The sequence below is a fragment of the Notolabrus celidotus genome, chromosome 6 (genome assembly GCF_009762535.1).
Source record: "Notolabrus celidotus isolate fNotCel1 chromosome 6, fNotCel1.pri, whole genome shotgun sequence".
NCBI classification, from domain to species: Eukaryota; Metazoa; Chordata; class Actinopteri; order Labriformes; family Labridae; genus Notolabrus; species Notolabrus celidotus.
This window is the reverse complement of record NC_048277.1, coordinates 34,324,074-34,344,680: the sequence shown is the minus strand read 5'-3', so window position 1 is coordinate 34,344,680 and position 20,607 is coordinate 34,324,074. Positions and strand designations below refer to the sequence as shown.

Here is a 20,607-nt window from a genome sequence, read left to right as displayed (position 1 = left end):
TAAAACAATCCCTAATTATAAAACAATCCCTACCCTGTCACTGCCAGTGGTATCTTGAAATACTTTTCCCAGTCCCATTAAAGACCTAATTCTACATCAGAAAGAGAGAGATGATTAATCTGCATCTGAATCATGGTTTTAAAGGTTTGTATACAGAGTCCAGAAAGGGTCCCCAAATTTCAATAAACTGTGCATTTGAATGTTGGAGTGAGAATCTTATTTTCTCAAGCTTTAAGCAAGCCATAACATCTGCCAACCATTGTGCATGCGTGGGCGGGGTAGCATCTCTCCATCTGAGCAGCACGGCACGCCTGGCCAGGAGGGAAACAAAGGCCAGAGTCCGCCGTTTTTGTGCCGATAACTGTACCACTCCTCCAGTGACCCCAAACACAGCAACAAGAGGATTGGGTTTCAATTCAACGTTGATTATCTTGGATATAGTGTGAAATACCTCTGTCCAGTATTTATTAAGACTTGGGCATTGCCAGTACATATGAACCAGTGATGCTTCTGCATTCTTGCATTTGTCACAGTACGGGTCGATGTCGGGATAGAAACGAGACAGTTTAGCTTTAGAGATATGAGCTCTGTGTACCACTTTAAACTGGATTAAGCAATGGCGAGCACATAGAGAAGTTGTGTTAACACGCTTAAGTATAGAGCCCCAAGTGTCTTCAGATAAAGACAGGCCCAAGTCTTCCTCCCATGATCTTTTAAGAATGTCTGTAGTGTCCTGCTTTAGGTCTGCCACCATGCTATACAGCACTGAAATGAGTCTTTTCCGAGTTGGGTTCAGGGACAGAACCGAATCAACAATGGTGGTTTCTGCTGACAATGGGATATGGGAAAACTTTGAGATGAGAAACTGTCTTGCTTGTAAATATCTAAAGAAGTCCGACTTTGGTAGATTAAACTTTTTGCTTAACTGCTCAAACGATGCTAAGTTGTTGTCCACAAACAGATCTTTAAAGTGTATAATACCCTTCCTGTGCCATTCACGAAAAACAGAGTCATGCATAGAAGGTTCAAAAAGGTGGTTTGTTTTAACAGGGCTTAGAAGAGAAAATCTGTCTAGCCTAAAGAATTTCCTGAATTGGGCCCATATTCTGAGAGAGTGTTTAACCACTGGATTTTTAATGGAATTGAACGGAGGGAGAGGAAGCGAAGATCCTAACAGCGCAGGAATAGACATGTTTTTGTTGGGGTTTAGCTCCATTCCCACCCAGTCAGGGCAGTTGGGCTGGTTCAAAAAGAAAGACCAGAATGAGAAGCAACGCAAGTTCACAGCCCAGTAATAGAAACGGAGATTTGGGAGAGCTAGGCCGCCGCTAGCTTTGGTTTTCTGAAGATGGATCTTATTAAGACGAGGATGTTTACCCTGCCATAAATATGATGAAATGAGTGAATCAAGTTTGACAAAAAACGCTTTAGGGACAAAGATCGGTAAGGCCTGAAATAAGTACAGAAATTTTGGTTGGATGTTCATTTTCACAGCGTTGATACGTCCCATTAGAGATATGGACAAAGGGGACCACTGTGAGAGTTTTAGTTTTGTTTGGTCCATCATTTTGACAAGGTTCTCCTTGAATAAATCTTTATATTTACGAGTGACTGAAATACCTAAATAAGAGAATTTGTTATTCTCAACTTTCAAAGGGAAGTTACTGAAGTCTAATGAACGTGCTATATTGTTGATGGGGAATATTTCACTTTTATGGAGATTTAATTTGTACCCAGAGTGTTGACCGAACTGACTGAGCAGAGATAGGACATGGGGTAGTGAGGTAGTCGGGTCAGAGATGAACAGCAAGAGGTCGTCCGCATAAAGAGAGACCTTGTGTTCTCTGCCATCTCTCTTAACACCAGATATGTCTTTGCAACTACGGAGGGCAATAGCTAGTGGCTCAATAGCTAAATCAAACAGCATTGGGCTCAGAGGACAGCCCTGACGGGTTCCGCGATGTAGATTAAATGGTTTTGACCGCTGGGAGTTTGTACGGATAGAAGCAGAGGGATTAGAGTATAACAACTTAATCCATGAAGTAAAAGTCGGACCAAAGCCGAACTCATCTAAGGTGGCAAATAAATACTTCCATTCAACGCGGTCGAAAGCTTTCTCAGCGTCCAGGGAAACAACACACTCAGGGGTCTCTTCGGAGGACGTATAGATAATGTCAAGTAAACGCCGTATGTTAAAATAAGATTGTCTGTTTTTTATAAATCCAGTTTGGTCTTCTGAAATGACAGTGGGAAGTGTATTTTCTAATCTGCGAGCTAAGATCTTGGTTAGGATTTTATAGTCTGTATTTAAGAGAGAGATGGGTCTATAAGAAGCACAATCCAGCGGGTCCTTTCCTTTCTTTGCTATGAGAGCAATATTAGCCTCATTGAATGATGGAGGGAGAGAGCGCTTTGTGTGGGATTCAGACAGAACTGCACATAACTGTGGAGAGAGTAAAGAGGAAAATTTTTTGAAAAAATCGACTGGAAAGCCATCAGGGCCAGGACATTTGCCAGACTGCATTGAAGAAATGGCTGAGATGACTTCTGCTTGGGTTATAGGCTCTTCCAGCCTCTTTCTGCAGTCTGGTGAAAGTTTGGGAATTAAAAGATTTCTTAGGAAGTCAACCGTAGCATCATGGTTAACATGAGACTCTGAGACGTAGAGCTGCGAGTAGAAGTCTTTGAAAGCATCATTTATTTCTAAGTGGTCTGAGGTTTTGAGACCATTGGACAGCCGTATCTCAGGGATACTTTGTTTAACTCTGTACCCTTTGAGTTGGTTGGCGAGCAGTTTTTCAGGCTTGTCACCATGTATGTAGAACATGGTCTTACTTTTTAAAAGTAAATTTTCAGTATAATGAGTTGTGAGAAGATCTAATTTGGTTTGGAGTTCTACACGTGTTTTATAGAGGTCTGGGTTTCGAGTTTGGGCGTAATGTTTATCGATGTCTTTAATTTGGTCAGCCAGCTCTGATCGCTCTCTACAGGTCCTTCTTTTTAGTTGGGCGGAGTATGATATGATCTGTCCCCTGAGGTAAGCTTTAAGCGCATCCCACACAATTGAACAAGACATGTCAGGCGATGTATTTGTGGCAAGAAAAAAGGCAATCTCTACCTCCATAAATTTGACAAATTTGTCGTCTGACAGCAAAGTTGTGTTAAGTTGCCACTGCCTGCTTCTTTGTGGGAGGCCAGGCAGGGATAAGGTCATAGTGACAGGAGCATGGTCAGAGATAATTATACTCTCATAAGCACAGGAATGGACAAGCGGAAGAAGCTGGCTATCAAGGAAAAAATAATCGATTCTGGAATAGGTGTGATGGACGTGCGAAAAGAAGGAATATTCTCTATCGCTGGGGTGCAAGAAGCGCCACACGTCACGGACTCCGTATTTAGAGAGGAATATTTGAATAAGGGAGGCTGATTTACTTATCGTAGTATTATTGGAAGAGGATCGATCTAGAACTGGGTCTAACCAACAGTTGAAATCGCCTCCGAATATGACAGAGTATGTGTTGAGGTCTGGGAGTTGTGAAAACAGTTTCTCAAAAAACGAGGTGTCATCAGAATTAGGGGCATAGACATTTACAAAAACAACATGTGTATTAAACAGTTTTCCAGAGACGATGACATAACGACCAAACTTGTCAGAGACTACATTATGAGGGTGAAAAGAGATATTTTGATTAATAAGTATTGAGACCCCCCTGGCTTTGGCTTGAAAGGAGGAGTGAAAACGTTGTCCTCTCCAACACTGTAAAAGGCGATCATTATCTGAGCTACGAATGTGAGTTTCCTGGAGGAACACTATTTCAGCCTTAAGCTGTTTGAGGTGTGAGAAAACCTTTCTTCTTTTAATAGGATGATTTAGGCCTTTGACATTCCAACTTAGAAATGTTAGGAGCCTATCCATACAACTTGACAAAGAAGGTTGAAATGTAAAAATGGTAGACCATGGAGCAGTTTTCTATTGAAACTGAAAAAGGTGAGAACTGGTATTATGAGACTGGTACCAAAAGTTGGAATATAGAGTACTAAATGTCCACTGGCAGTGACATTACCCCTTACCTCCCTTCCCTCCCCAAAAAAGAAAGCTGCTAAAAAGGAAAGCAGCAAGCTCTTCACAACCAACGTCAAAACACACACACTTCCTATTTTACACTAGCTAAGGTGTTGCTCCAGTAAAAGAGAAAAAAAAAAAAGAATCGTGCATAAATGCCCTCATAAAATTATGTTCTTACATTTTTCATAGTTGTGGCGAAATACCAAAAGAGGGGTAAAAAAAGAACAGACAGCCCCATCATAGGGCGTCGGGAATTAAGCGAGCAATCAGAGTCACACTAATAGGTAAATTGAATATGAACAAGTAAATGCTGGTCCACCATAACGGAACTGAAGACTAGTGGGAACTGAACACAGTAGTAATCTGTGATAATACTGACACAAGAAGAAGGTATACATAAACATATATTTCTAGAACCAGACTTAGTTATAAACCGCATGTTAATATCAACAGAGAACGCAGAACAGAGTTACTCACGTGCGGGCTGAATGAATGACATGTTTATGTGAATGTAAAACGTGCAGACTAATGCTGCAAGTGTCAAGCACCATCCATTAAACCTATGTAAGTGTCCAGAATGACCGGTTTGCCCGTTCAGGTAGATAACGGTGGCTGAGGAAGACCGTCGATGTATTTTTGTGCCTCCACAACGGAGCCGATCCACTTTCTGGTTCCGCTCTGCAGCGTGAGGCGTAGTCGCGCCGGGAAGAGTAGAGCAGGCTTCAGACCACGCTTGTAAAGTTCTGCCATGACGACCTTATATTCTGCTCGCTGGTTGATGATTTCTGGACTGAAGTCTTCCACAACACGAACTGATTGGCCACGGAATTCGAGTTTCCCTCTCCGCCGCGCTTCTCTGATGAGGAGCTCCTTCGTCTGGTACCGGTGTAACCGTAGGATGACCGGGCGCGGTCGCTGTCCGGGGGCCGGTTTAGCGGCCAGCGAACGATGGGCTCTGTCAATGTCAGGGGGGGATGGCAGCGTCTCAGGTCCAAAGATCTCGCAAAGCACTTTAGAGAAGTATTCAGAGGGGTGTCCGCTTTCAATCGACTCTGGGAGGCCAAGGATGCGTAAATTTTGGCGTCTGCTGCGGCTTTCCAGGTCTGTCACTTTCGCTTTCAGCTTCACGTTGTCCTCGCGCAGGGTTGAACAGAGGCCTTCGAGGTCCATGACCCGCTGGCTGAGGTCTTCACTGGCGAGCTCAAGAGAGGAGACACGTTGACCATTTTCTTCCACCGCGACTCGTGTCTGGTCGAGTTTGGAGTCAAGTTGAGAGAACGAGGTTCTAAATTCAGCAGCGATCTCCTCTCGGTGACTTTCAAGCAGCGTGGTAATGGCGTCCAGCGTGAGGCTAGCCTCGTCCTTCTTGCTCGACTTTGTGGATTTGGAAGCCATTAAATAAGAATTTATGGTAAATTGAGGGGGAAAAACAATACACTTTCGAATTATTCCCAGATTTGTAGGGGATTAGAGGGCTGGGTGGTGTGGAAAGTTGAGAGTTCACCGGAGCACCTAAGCAGCACGTCTACTCCATCTGCCTGTCAACCGGAAGTCCCCGTCCAAGAGTGTTTTAACAGAAAAAAAAAAGCCTTTCTATATCCAGTCAGAATATGTAAATTCAGCCTTAAGTGATGTCTTTAAACAGCTATCCTTGTCTGTGTGACTTCTGCTAGCCGCGCCAGATCAAACTGATGTCTTAGATCACTTGTGCCTTCAGCTGTTGGGTTCTTAAACAAGCTGTAGGGTTGTTATCTTTGCAGAAAGGAAATGCACTGAAGACTGTGGACCTTTTGTCTCATATCACACTGCAGACCAATGATGTGATCCACAGGAGTTATGAATCTAAACTATATATATGACATTTTTATTTTATTTTATTTTATCTTATCTTATCTTGTCGTATCTTTTTTATTTATTTATTTTTGTTAATTTGTTTTTATTTGATTTTATCTCATCTTATTTTTATTTATTTATTTATTTCATTTTCATTTAATTAAATTAAATGTATGTAATAATATATTTATTTTTGTTTGTTTGATTTTTTTGGGGGGGTTAAGTCATTTATTTCATTATTTATTTTTGTTTATTTGTTTTTATTTTGTTTATTTGATTTGATTATATTTTATTTTATCTCATCTTATTTTTATTTATTTATTTCATTTTATTTATTTTTATTGTATTTATTTGTATATTTATTTTTGTTTGTTTTATTTTTTTTTGGGGGGGGGTAGTCATTTTTTTTTTTTTATGCATTTATTTAATTCATTTAATTGTATTAATTTATTTTATTTTCATTTGTGGTTTAGTCATTTTTTTATGCATTTATTTAATTCATTTAATTGTATCAATGTATTGTATTTTTATTTGTGGTTTAGTCATTTATTTATTTATTTAGCTCTTATCTATCTTGTTATTAAAATCAATCACAGTTAAAGTAAGTCTTTAAGTAAAAGATCAGACAAATACAATAAATCAATAAATCAATAAGATAAATAAATGCTTTTAAAACAATGATTTTAATAATATTGTTAATATCTACATTTATATATTTCAGAGAAATGCAGTTTTATTGGTTATTTGGAGCTTTAAAAAAATTGGTGATGGAGCACTTGTTAAGTTCAGGTTGTACAGCGGACCATGCACAGGCTACAGTCCTTGCTACACTGGTACTAGGATCAATTCCCGGTCCCAACATGATTAAGTGCATATCACTCCCCCCTACCTCCTTCTCTCTCCACATTGCCTAACATTCTCTAAAGCTGATTTTCTAAAAGCCTGAATATAAGTGCTGAAAATTAGAGCTCCTGCTGCGCTGTGTGCACCAGATTAGCAAAGTAGAGGAGAAACGTAATGAATACTATCACAAGAGTTAATTAACTATCCATAGTCGTGACTTTTTGCTTCTGATATGCTCATGTAGCTGCTGCACGGAGGTTTGTACCAACCAGAGGGATCTTTGAGGCTTCAGAAAGTTAATGGAAGGGGAAGGACATCACTCCCTCCTGTGCAGACTCTGGCTCCATATCATGCACGTGTTACAGTCACCAGACAGAACATGCAACGGCCTGAAACACATCAAGCTGCTCCTCTTACGTTGCTTGATGCAGAACTTCACCCGACAGTTTCTTATTTCCCACGACTTATCAACAAGAAAAGTCCATCTGACATCACGAGAGCACCTCTTCACCTGAGCGCAGAGCGGGCTGAGCGAGCTGAGTGCTGTGCATGTGGACGTAGATTCTGTGTGTCACCTCCCTGTGAAGATGCATGCAGCTTGATGATGGAGGCAGACAGAGGGCTGCTTTTGAGTGAGCATATTCTGGATTCTATATAATAATGTTAAAGGTGACATATCACGCTTTTTTTCATCAATATATATTGGTCTAAGAGGTCCCCAAAACATGTCTTTAAAGTTTATGCTCAAAAAAACACTTTGAAATCAGATTTTGGTCTGCCTGAAAAGCCCTCTTCTTCAGTCCTCCTCAGAACACTCTGTTTTCTCTCTGACCACGCCCCCTCAGGAAGTGGATGTGGCCTCGGCTCTCCAGCACGTTGATCTAATGTTTACATGTTGGCTGAATCGACACGGCTGCTCAGAGATCACGTTACTTCAACCCTCTGAATCTGATCCAGAATCTGATCCTGACGGAGAGGCGCCTGTAGCAGGACCTTTCTGAAGGATTGGTCACAGATTTAGTGTTTCTTGTTGTTTTATTTATCATTATGTCGACGTATGTCTTGGTTCACAGCTACGAACATGTAGCTATGTGGCTATGCTAACTAGCGCTAGCACTTATCCATGTAAAATAAAAATCATCCACTAGATCTTCAAATCTGCAGACGTGGGGAGTAAAACCGACCTCTGCCAGAAAGGCAGCAGGACCTTTCTGAAGGATTGGTCACGGATTTAGTGTTTCTTGTTGTTTTATTTGTCAGTATGTAGACGTGTGTCTTGGTACACAGCTACAGCTACAGCTATGAACATGTAGCTACGTGGCTATGCTAACTAGCGCTAGCACTTTTCCATAATAAATAAAAATCATCCACTAGATCTTCAAATCTGCAGACGTGGGGAGTAAAACCGACCTTTGTGTTTATTAAGACAGCCTACAACTAGCATGCCTCCTTCCTAAGCTCCTTGTTAGCACACATTTGTGCAGGTAATAAAAAACGGAGGAGGGGATTCAGTATTATTTTATACAGTCTATGGGCTGAACAAGCTCCGAGCTCTGACTCTGTGACAGACCGGATATTGTTGTTACGTAACAAAAACACGGAAGTCTGAAACGGCTCGTTTCACACACATTTACAGAAAGGTGGAGAAATCAAAACAGGGGCAGAATGGATTTTTTTAATTCTCGGGGGGTTTGTAGACATGCCAGGGACACATATTTCAGGTAGAGAACCATTAAAAAGTCGATTTCGCATGATATGTCACCTTTAAATCAAAAAAGAGAACAAGCAGTTGCAGCTCTGAGACCGGCTGTGACGAGAGGACAGATAGGGGACTCACTCGAGAACCATTAAAAAGTCCATTTTGCATGATATGTCACCTTTAAATGTAGGACAGGCTCAGTTTAAATAGTGCGTCTATATGAAACAGAAGGATAAACAGAAGTGATATTGTCTTTGTTTTGGAGTCGTGGGAGCCGATATTAAAATGTTTTCTCCGCCTGCCATGAAAACAAAGATTAAATCAAAGTAATCAGCCTTAATTTCACCCTGCATTACTCATGACACTGACATATTATTACCATGATATCTCTTCAAATCTATAATTAATGATGCGCTGGGATTCAGTTTCAATTAAGTGTTTGTAATTAGGCCTTTTATTGCAATGAGTTCTCTGTGCACTACTTCTTAATTAAGCCGCTTTCTTTGCTTCTTCCGACGCCTTTGGAGAACGCCCAGACTAAAATAATGTCACATTTCTGTGCCAACTTCTCTGACGACTCCAAGCGCATACATATTGCATGAGGAGAAATGTCAGAAGTGAAATTGATGCCTCTGCCTCTGTTACGATGGTTTTCTCCCCTTGTGCCGGTTCGATATGTTGGTGCGAAATGACAGCTCAGAGCAATTTCTCTTCGGTTTGAAGGGAAGGACAACAGAATGTGACATTCACCGTTTGATGTTTTGATCTCACACGAAACAAAAGAAGAAAAAAAAACCTGCTCTCACACTTCACTGCAAACACCTTGTTTAAGAGATGATGCATCCAGAGGTAGCAGAAAAACAATCAAAACAAAGTGGGCGCAGAATGGAGAGACAGCTTCTCACATATCTGTGTTTTTTTTTATAACCGTCTGTTTTCTCCCCCTCTGGAAGAAAGACGGATTCAAAGACGAGAAAGGCTCCTCAAAGGTCAGCTGAAGACGTGACAACAGAAAACAAGTCCTCTTACACACGCTGACGACTTGAACATGAACAAAGGTTGTTGTTTCTTTAACCAGCAGGAATAAAAAAACGAAGCTTCTTCAGTGTAATCCATCAGAGAGGACATGACGTGTTAGAGTACAGCACACTTCCTTATCTCTAATGGAGCTTATTGCTGCTTCTGGCTCGCAGCGATACAGTGGTATCTTAGGAAAACACGACTTTATATAACACATTTATTTCTGTTATTGAAGTCCCAAATGCCTCTTTAAATACAAACACTACCAGAGCTGAAATGTTCGGAAGAAAAAGGCCCAACACACGACCCACACGGAGTCCCTACAAAAGACATCAGACACAGCAAGAGGTGCATCACATCGCCCTCTTACTCTGACTCTGAGTGTCATTTAACAAAGTCACACAGGCTCCTCTGGACTGTGCAGACTCTTCTCCAAAGAAGGTTACCAGAACAACATGTCAGCATAATTTTTCTATTGAAACAACGAGAGGCATGTCATCCATCTTTTTTTTACAGTCAGTGGTATAGACTTAAAGGTGACATATCACGCTTTTTTCATCACCATATATTGGTCTAAGAGGTCCCCAAAACATGTCTTTAAAGTTTATGCTCAAAAAAACACTTTGAAACCAGATTTTGGCCTGAAAACCCCTCTTCATCAGTCCTCCTCAGAACACTCTGTTTTCCCTCGCTGGTTTATACTTCTGCATAGAATTGACGTTGGAGCCTACAGCCTATACCTTAGCCTGACGTACATGTCCTCCAAAACGTAACTATGGGTTGGAATGACGTGGACAGCAAGCCCTGTGATTGGTCCGCTCTACGGCCTTGTATTTCTTGCATTTATAGCACTTTTGGAATTGGTATGATCAGCCGTACATTTCATCTCCTCTGTATTTCACTATAACAGGGGTGTCAAACTCATTTCAGTTCAGGGGTCACACACAGCCCAAATTGATCTGAGGTGGGCCGGACCAGCAAAATCATAACATAATATGTTTGTATGGTCTTTTTTGCCATGATGAGTCTCACAGTGGGTTTTTGCTCTTTAAGCACTGAGACCTGCTGCGAACACACCAAACACACAAGTTATCCATTCACCTGACACCGAATTTAATGTTCACTGCAAAAGAATGGATAGATTATAATAATGAAGAAGGTAAAGCTGACTATTTTGGACTCCTCAGTTCCAGCATGAACAGTTTGCTTGCTGGACAGTGTTGTATGCAGCGGTGTAGTGCTAGTGTTAGTATCTGATAGTCCCGCTGGAGAAAAGCTCAGACGGCTCTGATGTTGCTGATCTGCAAACGTAGCATACCAGAATTTCCCACCTGTCTGTTGCCTTCGTATCCAAAGGTGGGAAATATCCTGTTTAAAGCTGTCAACCTTCGTGTCCGTGTTGTTGTTGGCAGCAGTTTTGTATTGATCCTCTTTTAAAAAAGCGCACGGGGAGACCTGACGCACAGATGCAGCCGCCAGCTGAGCGTCTCCGCTGTGCGCAACACCTTTAACAGCTGATTCACATCGAAACATGCTTTAAACTTCAAACACCTCCCTGATAGATGAGTGTGATATGAGACCACATGATGTTTGTTCCACGTGATGGAAAATTGATAACAAAAATGTGTGTTTCGAGTAATTTCTTAACAATCAATTAATCGATAATCGATTAATTGTGGTCATCCCTAATCCCTGTACATAGAAATGAGCTATTTAGACTAAAAGATTTTTTTGAGCAGGCTGTAAACATGTTTATATCTGCTGTAAAGATCAGCTTCTTTGAATGGGTGTGTATGTGGTTTCTGGTACTTTCAAAGCAAGCCTCAAGTGGACACTTAAGGAACTGCAGTTTCTAACTTTTCCGCACGGGCTTCAATTCTCACGGCCAGACTTTCAACTCAGTGTTTGAAATGTGTCGTTGTGTTCACGTTTGTGTAAGTCCAAAAAGGGATTCATTCAAACATCAGGTGAAAGTGTTGTTAGTAATTCTTAAAGTTTTATGCTGAAACCTTGAGTTTTGAACATTTTGAGTCATGTGGAGTAAAAGATGAGTTGGTCTTGTCACTTTGGGGGTAATGGAATAAAAAATATATGACAAGCTGGAAGGTATCTCTTACCCTGCAGTTGCTCAGCTCCTCGGCTCTCACTATGATGGTGCCGCATTTCTTCCCTGGGATCCCACTAGAAGAAAAAACACAGACAGGAGTCAAATGGAGGATTTTATAGAAACCCTATAATAAAGATGCATTCTTGTTAATTGTTAATAAAACAGATTGATATGCTCTTAACAGCTGCTCACATAACTTTCTGAACACACAGATACAGCAGCTCTGTCCCCGGTGAAGTGTTCTTTACGTAGTGTTTATGCAGCAAACATAATGGATGCAGGTTTAATTTCAGACCATAAAAACTAAACTTGATGCAAACATTAATTATTCTGCGGTTAAAATGTCAGCTGATTGCAAAATTCTGTCGACGGAGACCCCTGCAGACCTGCAATCAAATTTCCCCTTTTTTCCGTCTTTCTCACATTTACATTCAGCGCCTGATTGTGCAAATAAATATTAATTAATGCTTGATGAAGACCTTCATAAAAGAACATGAAATAACAACACCACATCCAGTGACATTTCAGCAGCAATGTTTGTTTACATCCTGAGCTGGCGAAGCGTAACATTCAGCCAATAAAGCCAAGGGAGACTGACCACTAAAAATAGACGCAATGAATGCCACAAACCCCGGGCCTAATTCAGCGCGACGAAGAGGAGAGATCATTTCATTTGGATAAGTGCTGTCCAGTAATAACAGAGAGACGGAGGCTGAACAACACATGTGGAGAAACTGATGCGAGGCTTTGATACTCGCCGTCCGTTACCTGAGACGCACAGCTGCCCTTTGATGCAAAGGGAAGAATTCATGGATGTTAATTTACGATAGGAGCAGGGAGATCACTCGCTGAGGGGGCAGACAGAAAAGAGAGAGAGAGAGGGAAAGAGAGAGAGAGAGAAGCAGAGGCAAAGACAGCAAGGACAGAGCAAGATGGAGGAGGCGATGACAGGCAGAAATCTCAGAGCAAGGTTTCTATTAAAATGTCGTTCAGACTCTGATTTCCCTAACGTGCTCAGAGCTCAGATCTTAAATATATATATATTAATGTGATATAAAAGAAATGCAATCAGACAGTGCCCACCTGCTTTAATACTTTCTGGGGACCCACACTGACATCCAATATATCCACTCTCTGAAGCAAACACCTCCAGTTTTGATCTCTTCTCACTTTATTTAGTCTTTGTTTATTTTCTCTGAATTGTTGACCGAGAGATTATTTATTGGTTTGTTTCCCCTCTTTCTCTTCTAGAAAACCAAAACAAAACATGGGGAACCCTTTTGGGATATGGATTTGTATTGTGTACCAGACACCTTTCTAACACCATCTTGATATGTTTTGTCTTTATCACACCTGGATTTGAAACTGCAGAATCTGTACGTGCACGGTTAGGTACAGGAACAAGAGGCAGGTTTAATGTCCCTCCAAAAAAGCAGGACGTTTTTAGTAAAGTAGTATCTGTTTTATTGAGCTTGGTAGAAAAAAGGGAGTTAAAGGTGACATATCAGGCTTTTTTCATCAATATATATTGGTCTAAGAGGTCCCCAAAACATGTCTTTAAAGTTTATGCTGAAAAAAAACACTTTGAAATCAGATTTTGGTCTGCCTGAAAAACCCTCTTCTTCAGTCCTCCTCAGAACACTCTGTTTTCCCTCTGACCACGCCCCCTCAGGAAGTGGATGTGCCTCGGCTGTCCAGCACGTTGATCTAATGTTTACATGTTGGCTGAATATACACGGCTGCTCAGAGATCACGTTACTTCAACCCTCTGAATCTGATCCAGAATCTGATCCTGACGGAGAGGCGCCTGTAGCAGGACCTTTCTGAAGGATTGGTCATAGATTTAGTGTTTCTTGTTGTTTTATTTATCAGTATGTCGACGTGTGTCTTGGGACACAGCTACGAACATGTAGCTATGTGGCTATGCTAACTAGCGCTAGCACTTATCTATGATAAATAAAAATCCTCCACTAGATCTTCAAATCTGCAGACGTGGGGAGTAAAACCGACCTTTGTGTTTATTAAGACAGCCTACAACTAGCATGCCTCCCTCCTAAGCTCCTTGTTAGCACACATTTGTGCAGGTAATGAAAAACGGAGGAGGGATTCAGTATTATTTTATACAGTCTATGGGCTGAACAAGCTCCGAGCTCTGACTCCGTGACAGACCGGATATTGTTGTTACGTAACAAAAACACGGAAGTCTGAAACGGCTTGTTTCACACACATTTACAGAAAGGTGGAGAAATCAGAACAGGGGCAGAATGGATTTTTTTCATTCTCGGGGGGTTTGTAGACACATATTTCAGGTAAAGAACCATTAAAAAGTCAATTTTGCATGATATGTCACCTTTAAATCTTAACACTGAGCTGTAAAGATGTGAGAGAGCACATCTCTCCTGGCTCCCTTTAAAATCTAGACTACAATTTAAAATCCTTCTTCTGACCTACAAAGCTCTTAATGGTCAGACACCTTCGTATCTTAAAGAGCTCATAGTGCCCTATTACCCCTCTACACTCCCAACATGCAGGCCTGCTCATCACACCTAAAGTCTTTAAAAGTAGTATGGGAGGTAGAGCCTTCAGTTATCAGGCACCTCTCCTTTGGAATCATCTACCAGTCAGGGTCCAGGAGGCAGACACCCTCTCTACTTTTAAGAGTAGGCTTCAAACTTTCCTTTTAGATAAAGCTTATAATTAGAGCTGGATCAGGCTTGGACCAGCTCTTAGTTATGCTGCTATAAGCTTAGACTGACACACTGGGATCCCCTCTCTCTGCCTATCACTTACTTTAACTCTTCCTGTCCAATTAAAGTTACTAACCATAGACCTTTCCGGAGTCCCTGAGCTCCCTTGTCTCCTAGGTTCCTCTGGATCTCTGCCTTAGACGTCCTGCTGCTGTGGACGTTCAGACTCAATCAGCTACAACTACTACTATCCGTCTCACCGCTATAATCCTCTCCCTTCATCTCATCAGGCGTCTCTCCTTTGGAATCATATACCACCCAGGGCAGGGATGCAGACACCCTCTCTACTTTGAAGAGTAGTTTTCTAACTTTCCTTTTGGATCAAGCTTATAGTTAGAGCTGGGTCAGGCTTGGAGCATATCTTAGTAATGCTGCCATAGGCTTAGACTGCCAGAAACTGACAGAATGGGATCTTATCTCTCTACCTATCACTTACTTTACCTCTTCCTGTCCCATTAAAGTTACTAACCATAGAGCTTTCTGGAGTCCCTGAGCTCCCTTGTCTCGTAGTTCTCCTCTGGATACCTGCTGTGGACGTCCCAGACTCCTCTATCCCTCTTTCCAACCCCAACTCGAACTCAGTCTCAGCAGACGTGTGTCTAACATGAGTCTGGTCCTGCTGGAGGTTTCCGCCTGTTAAAGGAAGTTTGTCCTTGCCACTGTAAGTTGCTAAATGCTGCAAAGTGCTCTGCTCATGGTGGATTAAGATGAGATCAGACTGAGTCCTGTCTGTAAGATGGGACTGGTGTTTGAGGCAGATACATTTTATAGTTAGAGCAGGGTCAGGCTTGGACCAGCGCTTAGTTATGCTGCTATAGGCTAAGACTGCCAGAAACTGACATACCTGGATCCTGTTTTTCCCTCTCTCTCTCTTCTAGCTGCCTCTCACTTACTTTAACTCTCCCTGTCCCATTAAAGATACTAACCATAGACCTTTCCGGAGTCCCTGAGCTCCCTTGTCTCGTAGGTTTCTGCTGCTGTGGACGTGCCAGACTACAGCTCCTACATCGACAACTATCCATCTCACCACTATCATCTCTTTCTCTCTTCATCTCCCTCTATCCCTCTCTCCAACTCGGTCTCAGCAGATGTGTGTCTAACATGAGTCTGGTCCTGCTGGAGTTTTCTGCCTGTTAAAGGAAGTTTGTCCTTGCCACTGTAACTTGCTAAATGCTGCAAAGTGCTCTGCTCATGGTGGATTAAGATGAGATCAGACTGAGTGCTGTCTGTAAGATGGGACTGGATCTTATCCTGTCTTGATGTTGGGTCTTTATGTTTCAGGTTTTAAACTATCCAGTAGCAGTCACCTTTCTGACAATGAGGTTGGCTCAGGCTTGGACCTGAGCTGGACTCCAGCTGCTACAATTACTACCATCAATCTCACCACTATCACCTCTCTTCATCTCCTCTATCCCTCTTTCCATCTCCAACTCAGTCTCAGCAGATGTGTGTCTAACATAAGTCTGGTCCTGCTTGAGGTTTCTGCCTGTTAAAGGAGGTTTGTTATAGGCCATAAAGCTAAGGTTGTATACAACTACCAGATGTGTGAGATGTAAACGAAAGACATGGCGACACATGAGGAGGTAACTCTTGTTTCTGGAGTCCCTGAGCTCCCTTGTCCCGTAGGTTCCTTGAGTCGCTGCTGTAGACGGCCTGTTGCTACAACTACTACTATCCGTCTAACCACTGCCATCTCTCTCTTTCTTCATCTCCCTCTATCCCTCTCTCCAACACGGTCTCAGCAGATGTGTGTCTAACATGAGTCTGGTCCTGCTGGAGGTTTCTGCCTGTTAAAGGAAGTTTGTCCTTGCCACTGTAACTTGCTAAATGCTGCAAAGTGCTCTGCTCATGGTGGATTAAGATGAGATCAGACTGAGTCCTGTCTGTAAGATGGGACTGGATCTTATCCTGTCTTGATGCTGGGTCTTTGTTAATAATAGAACATAGAGTACGGTCTAGACCTGCTCTGTGTGTATATTAAAAGGTTTTATGTTTGTGAGGTCTTACATTCAGATAAGGCCTGTGTTTTAGGAGAATAACGTCCTGTCTCTGCTGTGAAACGTCCTCTCAGTCACAAACAAAACGTGACAAGATCTCACAACAGAGCATGTTGTCATCTCTGTAGTCTTTGTTACTCCTTTATTCTCGTGATCCGCCTCCACTCGGCTGAGCAGAAGTGTGATACATTTGACTCAATACGGGCTTTTTTGTTTGTTTCACTCGGAGTCAACGGAGCGAAAACAGACACGCATGCAGCGCTACAAACTTCAGAGCCCAACCAAGCATTGGGGGCGGGGGGGGGGGGAATAAAGAACATCTAAAAATAAACCCAAACTGAAATAAAGCGCTAAAAATAAAACAAGGCAGGTACACACATCCAGACACACAAAAACCCAGGCTTTCTGAGGGAATGACTGGAGGCAGAGGTGATTACATAACGCAGCGACGGCAACACATTCTTACATCACATTTCTTGTGTGTCATTCTTCAGCAGACCCATTCAGCTCTAACCACGCGTTGATTCTGCCACACACACACACACACACACACACACACACACACACACACACTAACACACACACACACTGATAGAGACAGACAGACAGACAGTGAAGATGGATGCCAGGCTAGAATAGTCGCCCCTCTCTCACTCTGTTTCTCAGACTCCTTCCTTCTCTTTCACTCTACACACACACACACACACACACACACACACACTGACTGGTCCAGTGTGTGTCAGGGGACAAGGCTAGGGTCAGACTACTGATGGCTTGCTGCCCGGGAGGTAAACAAAAGCAACAACAAACTGTTCTCTTCAGTGAGCGCAAGAAGATGTTGCATCGCTGCTGTGTGTGTTAAAATGACAGTTACTGCTGCTGAGATATTATGAGACACACACACACACACAACACTGTCTTTTATCACAGTGTGAGGAAGAAGAACTGTGTGTATTAGAGTTTTAAAAACCTTGTATATGTGTGATGAAGCAATGCCTTTAAAACCGTTACAAAGATGAGGACAACGCCACCAAAGTCAGCCCAGAAAGACGAAGGCAACAAAACTGGAAGCTTAAATTTAGGCACCAAAACTACTAGATTGTGTTCAGGAATTATGACTTCAAGGTTAACTTAAGGCACTCAATGTTCTTGGTTAAGTTTGGACACCAAATCTACTCGGCTATGTTGATTCTTCTCTCTGCCTATTCTTTATTCTCTCCCTGTTCCATTAAAGTTACTAACCATAGACCTTTCTGGAGTCCCTGAGCTCCCTTGTCTCGTTCCTCTGAGTCGCTGCCATAGACGACCTGTTTCTACAACTACTGCTATCCATCTGAACATTATCATCTCTCTTTCTTCATCTCCCTCTATCCCTCTCTCCAACACGGTCTCAGCAGACGTGTGTCTAACATGAGTCTGGTCCTGCTGGAGGTTTCTGCCTGTTAAAGGAAGTTTGTCCTTGCCACTGTAACTTGCTAAATGCTGCAAAGTGCTCTGCTCATGGTGGATTAAGATGAGATCAGACTGAGTCCTGTCTGTAAGATGGGACTGGATCTTATCCTGTCTTGATGTTGGGTCTTTGTTAATAATAGAACATAGAGTACGGTCTAGACCTGCTCTGTTTATATTAAAAGGTTTTATGTTTCCAGTAGCAATCCCCTTCTGACAATGAGGTTGGCTCAGGCTTGGACCAGCTCTTAGTTATGCTGCTATATGCTTAGACTGACGGGGGAACTGAAACTTACCAACCCCAATGGATCTTATCCTGTCTTGATGTTGGGTCTTTGTTAACAAGATGATAACATAACATATCAATAACAGCAAGATAAAGCGTCAGTGTGAGTCAAAGCACAAACCTTTTGCTCATCAATCAAACCCACTCAATCCCAAACAGAGAGCACAGAACGCACATAGACAGGAGCCCAAAGGAGTGAATCCATCAGCCTCCTGACACAGTCATTCACTGCCCAACAACGTGCAAATGTTCACTGACTCAGGAGTTGCCTGAGACATTTCCAGCCCAGATTTAAAATTTACCAGGGCGAGCTGAAGCTGACTGCTCTCACTGGGAAAGGAAGAATCAGGGAGTGTTAAAGCTGCTTAACTGTTATATTTGTTAAAATTTGGGATAGAGTTTGATACATTTTTAGATCAAACTGGATGGGAAATGTAGTTAAAGGTGACATATCATGCAAAATGGACTTTTTAATGGTTCTCTACCTGAAATATGTTTCCCTGGCATGTCTACAAACCCCCCGAGAATGAAAAAAATCCATTCTGCCCCTGTTCTGATTTCTCCACCTTTCTGTAAATGTGTGTGAAACGAGCCGTTTCAGACTTCCATGTTTTTGTTACGTAACAACAATATCCGGTCTGTCACGGAGTCAGAGCTCGGAGCTTGTTCAGCCCATAGACTGTATAAAATAATACTGAATCCCTCCTCTGTTTTTCATTACCTGCACAAATGTGTGCTAACAAGGAGCTTAGGAGGGAGGCATGCTAGTTGTAGGCTGTCTTAATAAACACAAAGGTCGGTTTTACTCCCCACGTCTGCAGATTTGAAGATCTAGTGGATGATTTTTATTTATCATGGATAAGTGCTAGCACTAGTTAGCATAGCCACATAGCTACATGTTCGTCACACGTTGACATACTGATAAATAAAACAACAAGAAACACTAAATCTGTGACCAATCCTTCAGAAAGGTCCTGTTACAGACGCCTCTCCGTCAGGATCAGATTCTGGATCAGATTCAGAGGGTTGAAGTAACGTGATCTCTGAGCAGCCGTGTATATTCAGCCAACATGTAAACATTAGATCAACGTGCTGGAGAGCTGAGGCACATCCACTTCCTGAGGGGGCGTGGTCAGAGAGAAAACAGACTGTTCTGAGGAGGACTGAAGAAGAGGGATTTTCAGGCAGACCAAAATCTGATTTCAAAGTGTTTTTTTGAGCATAAACTTTAAAGACATGTTTTGGGGACCTCTTAGACCAATATATATTGATGAAAAAAGCGTGATATGTCACCTTTAAAGACCACCATGCTGACATGTATTTTAATAAATATATATAATGTCATGATGTTGGATGTTTATTCTAAGCCTCGGCAAAGTTCATAACATAAGATACGCTGATGTTGGCGTAATCCCCGGACATGTTATGTGCTTTCTTTACACAGCTAGTTTTGAGAACCTCACGAGACTTAGCCTGAAGCTGACGTCAGGCTCTGCCATCCTATTAGGACAATGTTTAAGGACAAGCCCTACCAGCCTGTCAAAGACACGTCCCAGGACAGTCCACTCTACACTCTACTGTTTCCGTACGTCTCAGAAAAGTTTTCTCTTCCCAAAGATGAAGGCACTAGAAAACAGCTGGAAAATTTTATGGCTTCGGCTCAACAGCTGCCAGATTATATCCGTTAATGCTCACCACCTCACCCATGACTTCTTTGTAAATAAAGGCCAGTATGAGCTGGATTTGTGTCTCAACTGTGACTGAAACTTAAGGCTGTTTCAGCTATAAAGACCTTCCATAAAGTCTCCAAACCACAAGCTTGGATAAACATTACAACAGCAGGTTATGTGCAATAAGTAACAAGCAATAACTATAGTGGGGTGCTGACTGCTAGCCTCAGATGTTTTCTGTAAAGGCAGAACTCTCAGGTTGTTTCCTGACTACAAAGCAATGTGAACAGTAACATCCACAAGCTGTGTCTTACTTTATCTCACTGGAAAAGAAGCTATTTTGCAACATGGATGCATACCAACTTCTTATCACTAAACTATGACAAATCCAACCTCATAATCATCAGTCCCAAGTCCCTCACAAATCCCATTCCAAATTTCAGTCTCACATTCAATAACTCAACTCTATCTCCTCACATCCATAACCTTGGAATCATTTTTGACAGCAACCTTCCTTTTCAACACCACGTCACCCAGCTCACTAAAACGGCCTTCTTCCACCTCAGAAACATTGCCCGCCTCCGTCCATTCCTCTCTTTCTCTGCTTCCACGCATTCATCACATCCCGTGTAGATTACTGTAACAGCATCCTGTACGGCACATCTTCCAAAGTCCTCCATAAACTGCAATACATTCAGAACTCTGCTGCACCGCTCCCGTGACCACATCACCCCCGTCCTCCAACATCTTCATTGGCTCCCCGTCCCCTACCTACCGCATACAGTTTAAAATCCTACTCCTCCTCCTCGCCCACAAAGCCCTCCACCACCAGGCCCCTTGCTACCTCACTGACCTCCTCCACCACAAGGCCCCTTCCTAACTCACTGACC

The 20,607-nt window shown here is 42.3% G+C and overlaps 1 protein-coding gene across 1 annotated transcript in view; it reads right to left on the bottom strand.

The window, feature by feature from the left end:
- LOC117814061 (copine-5-like) overlaps nt 1-20,607 on the bottom strand; it is a 141,494-nt gene that overhangs the window by 42,197 nt on the left and 78,690 nt on the right. Inside the window, exon 8 of the mRNA XM_034685170.1 lies at nt 11,579-11,642. Within this exon, the coding sequence (XP_034541061.1) occupies nt 11,579-11,642 (64 nt within the window). The remainder of the gene's footprint in view (nt 1-11,578; nt 11,643-20,607) is intronic.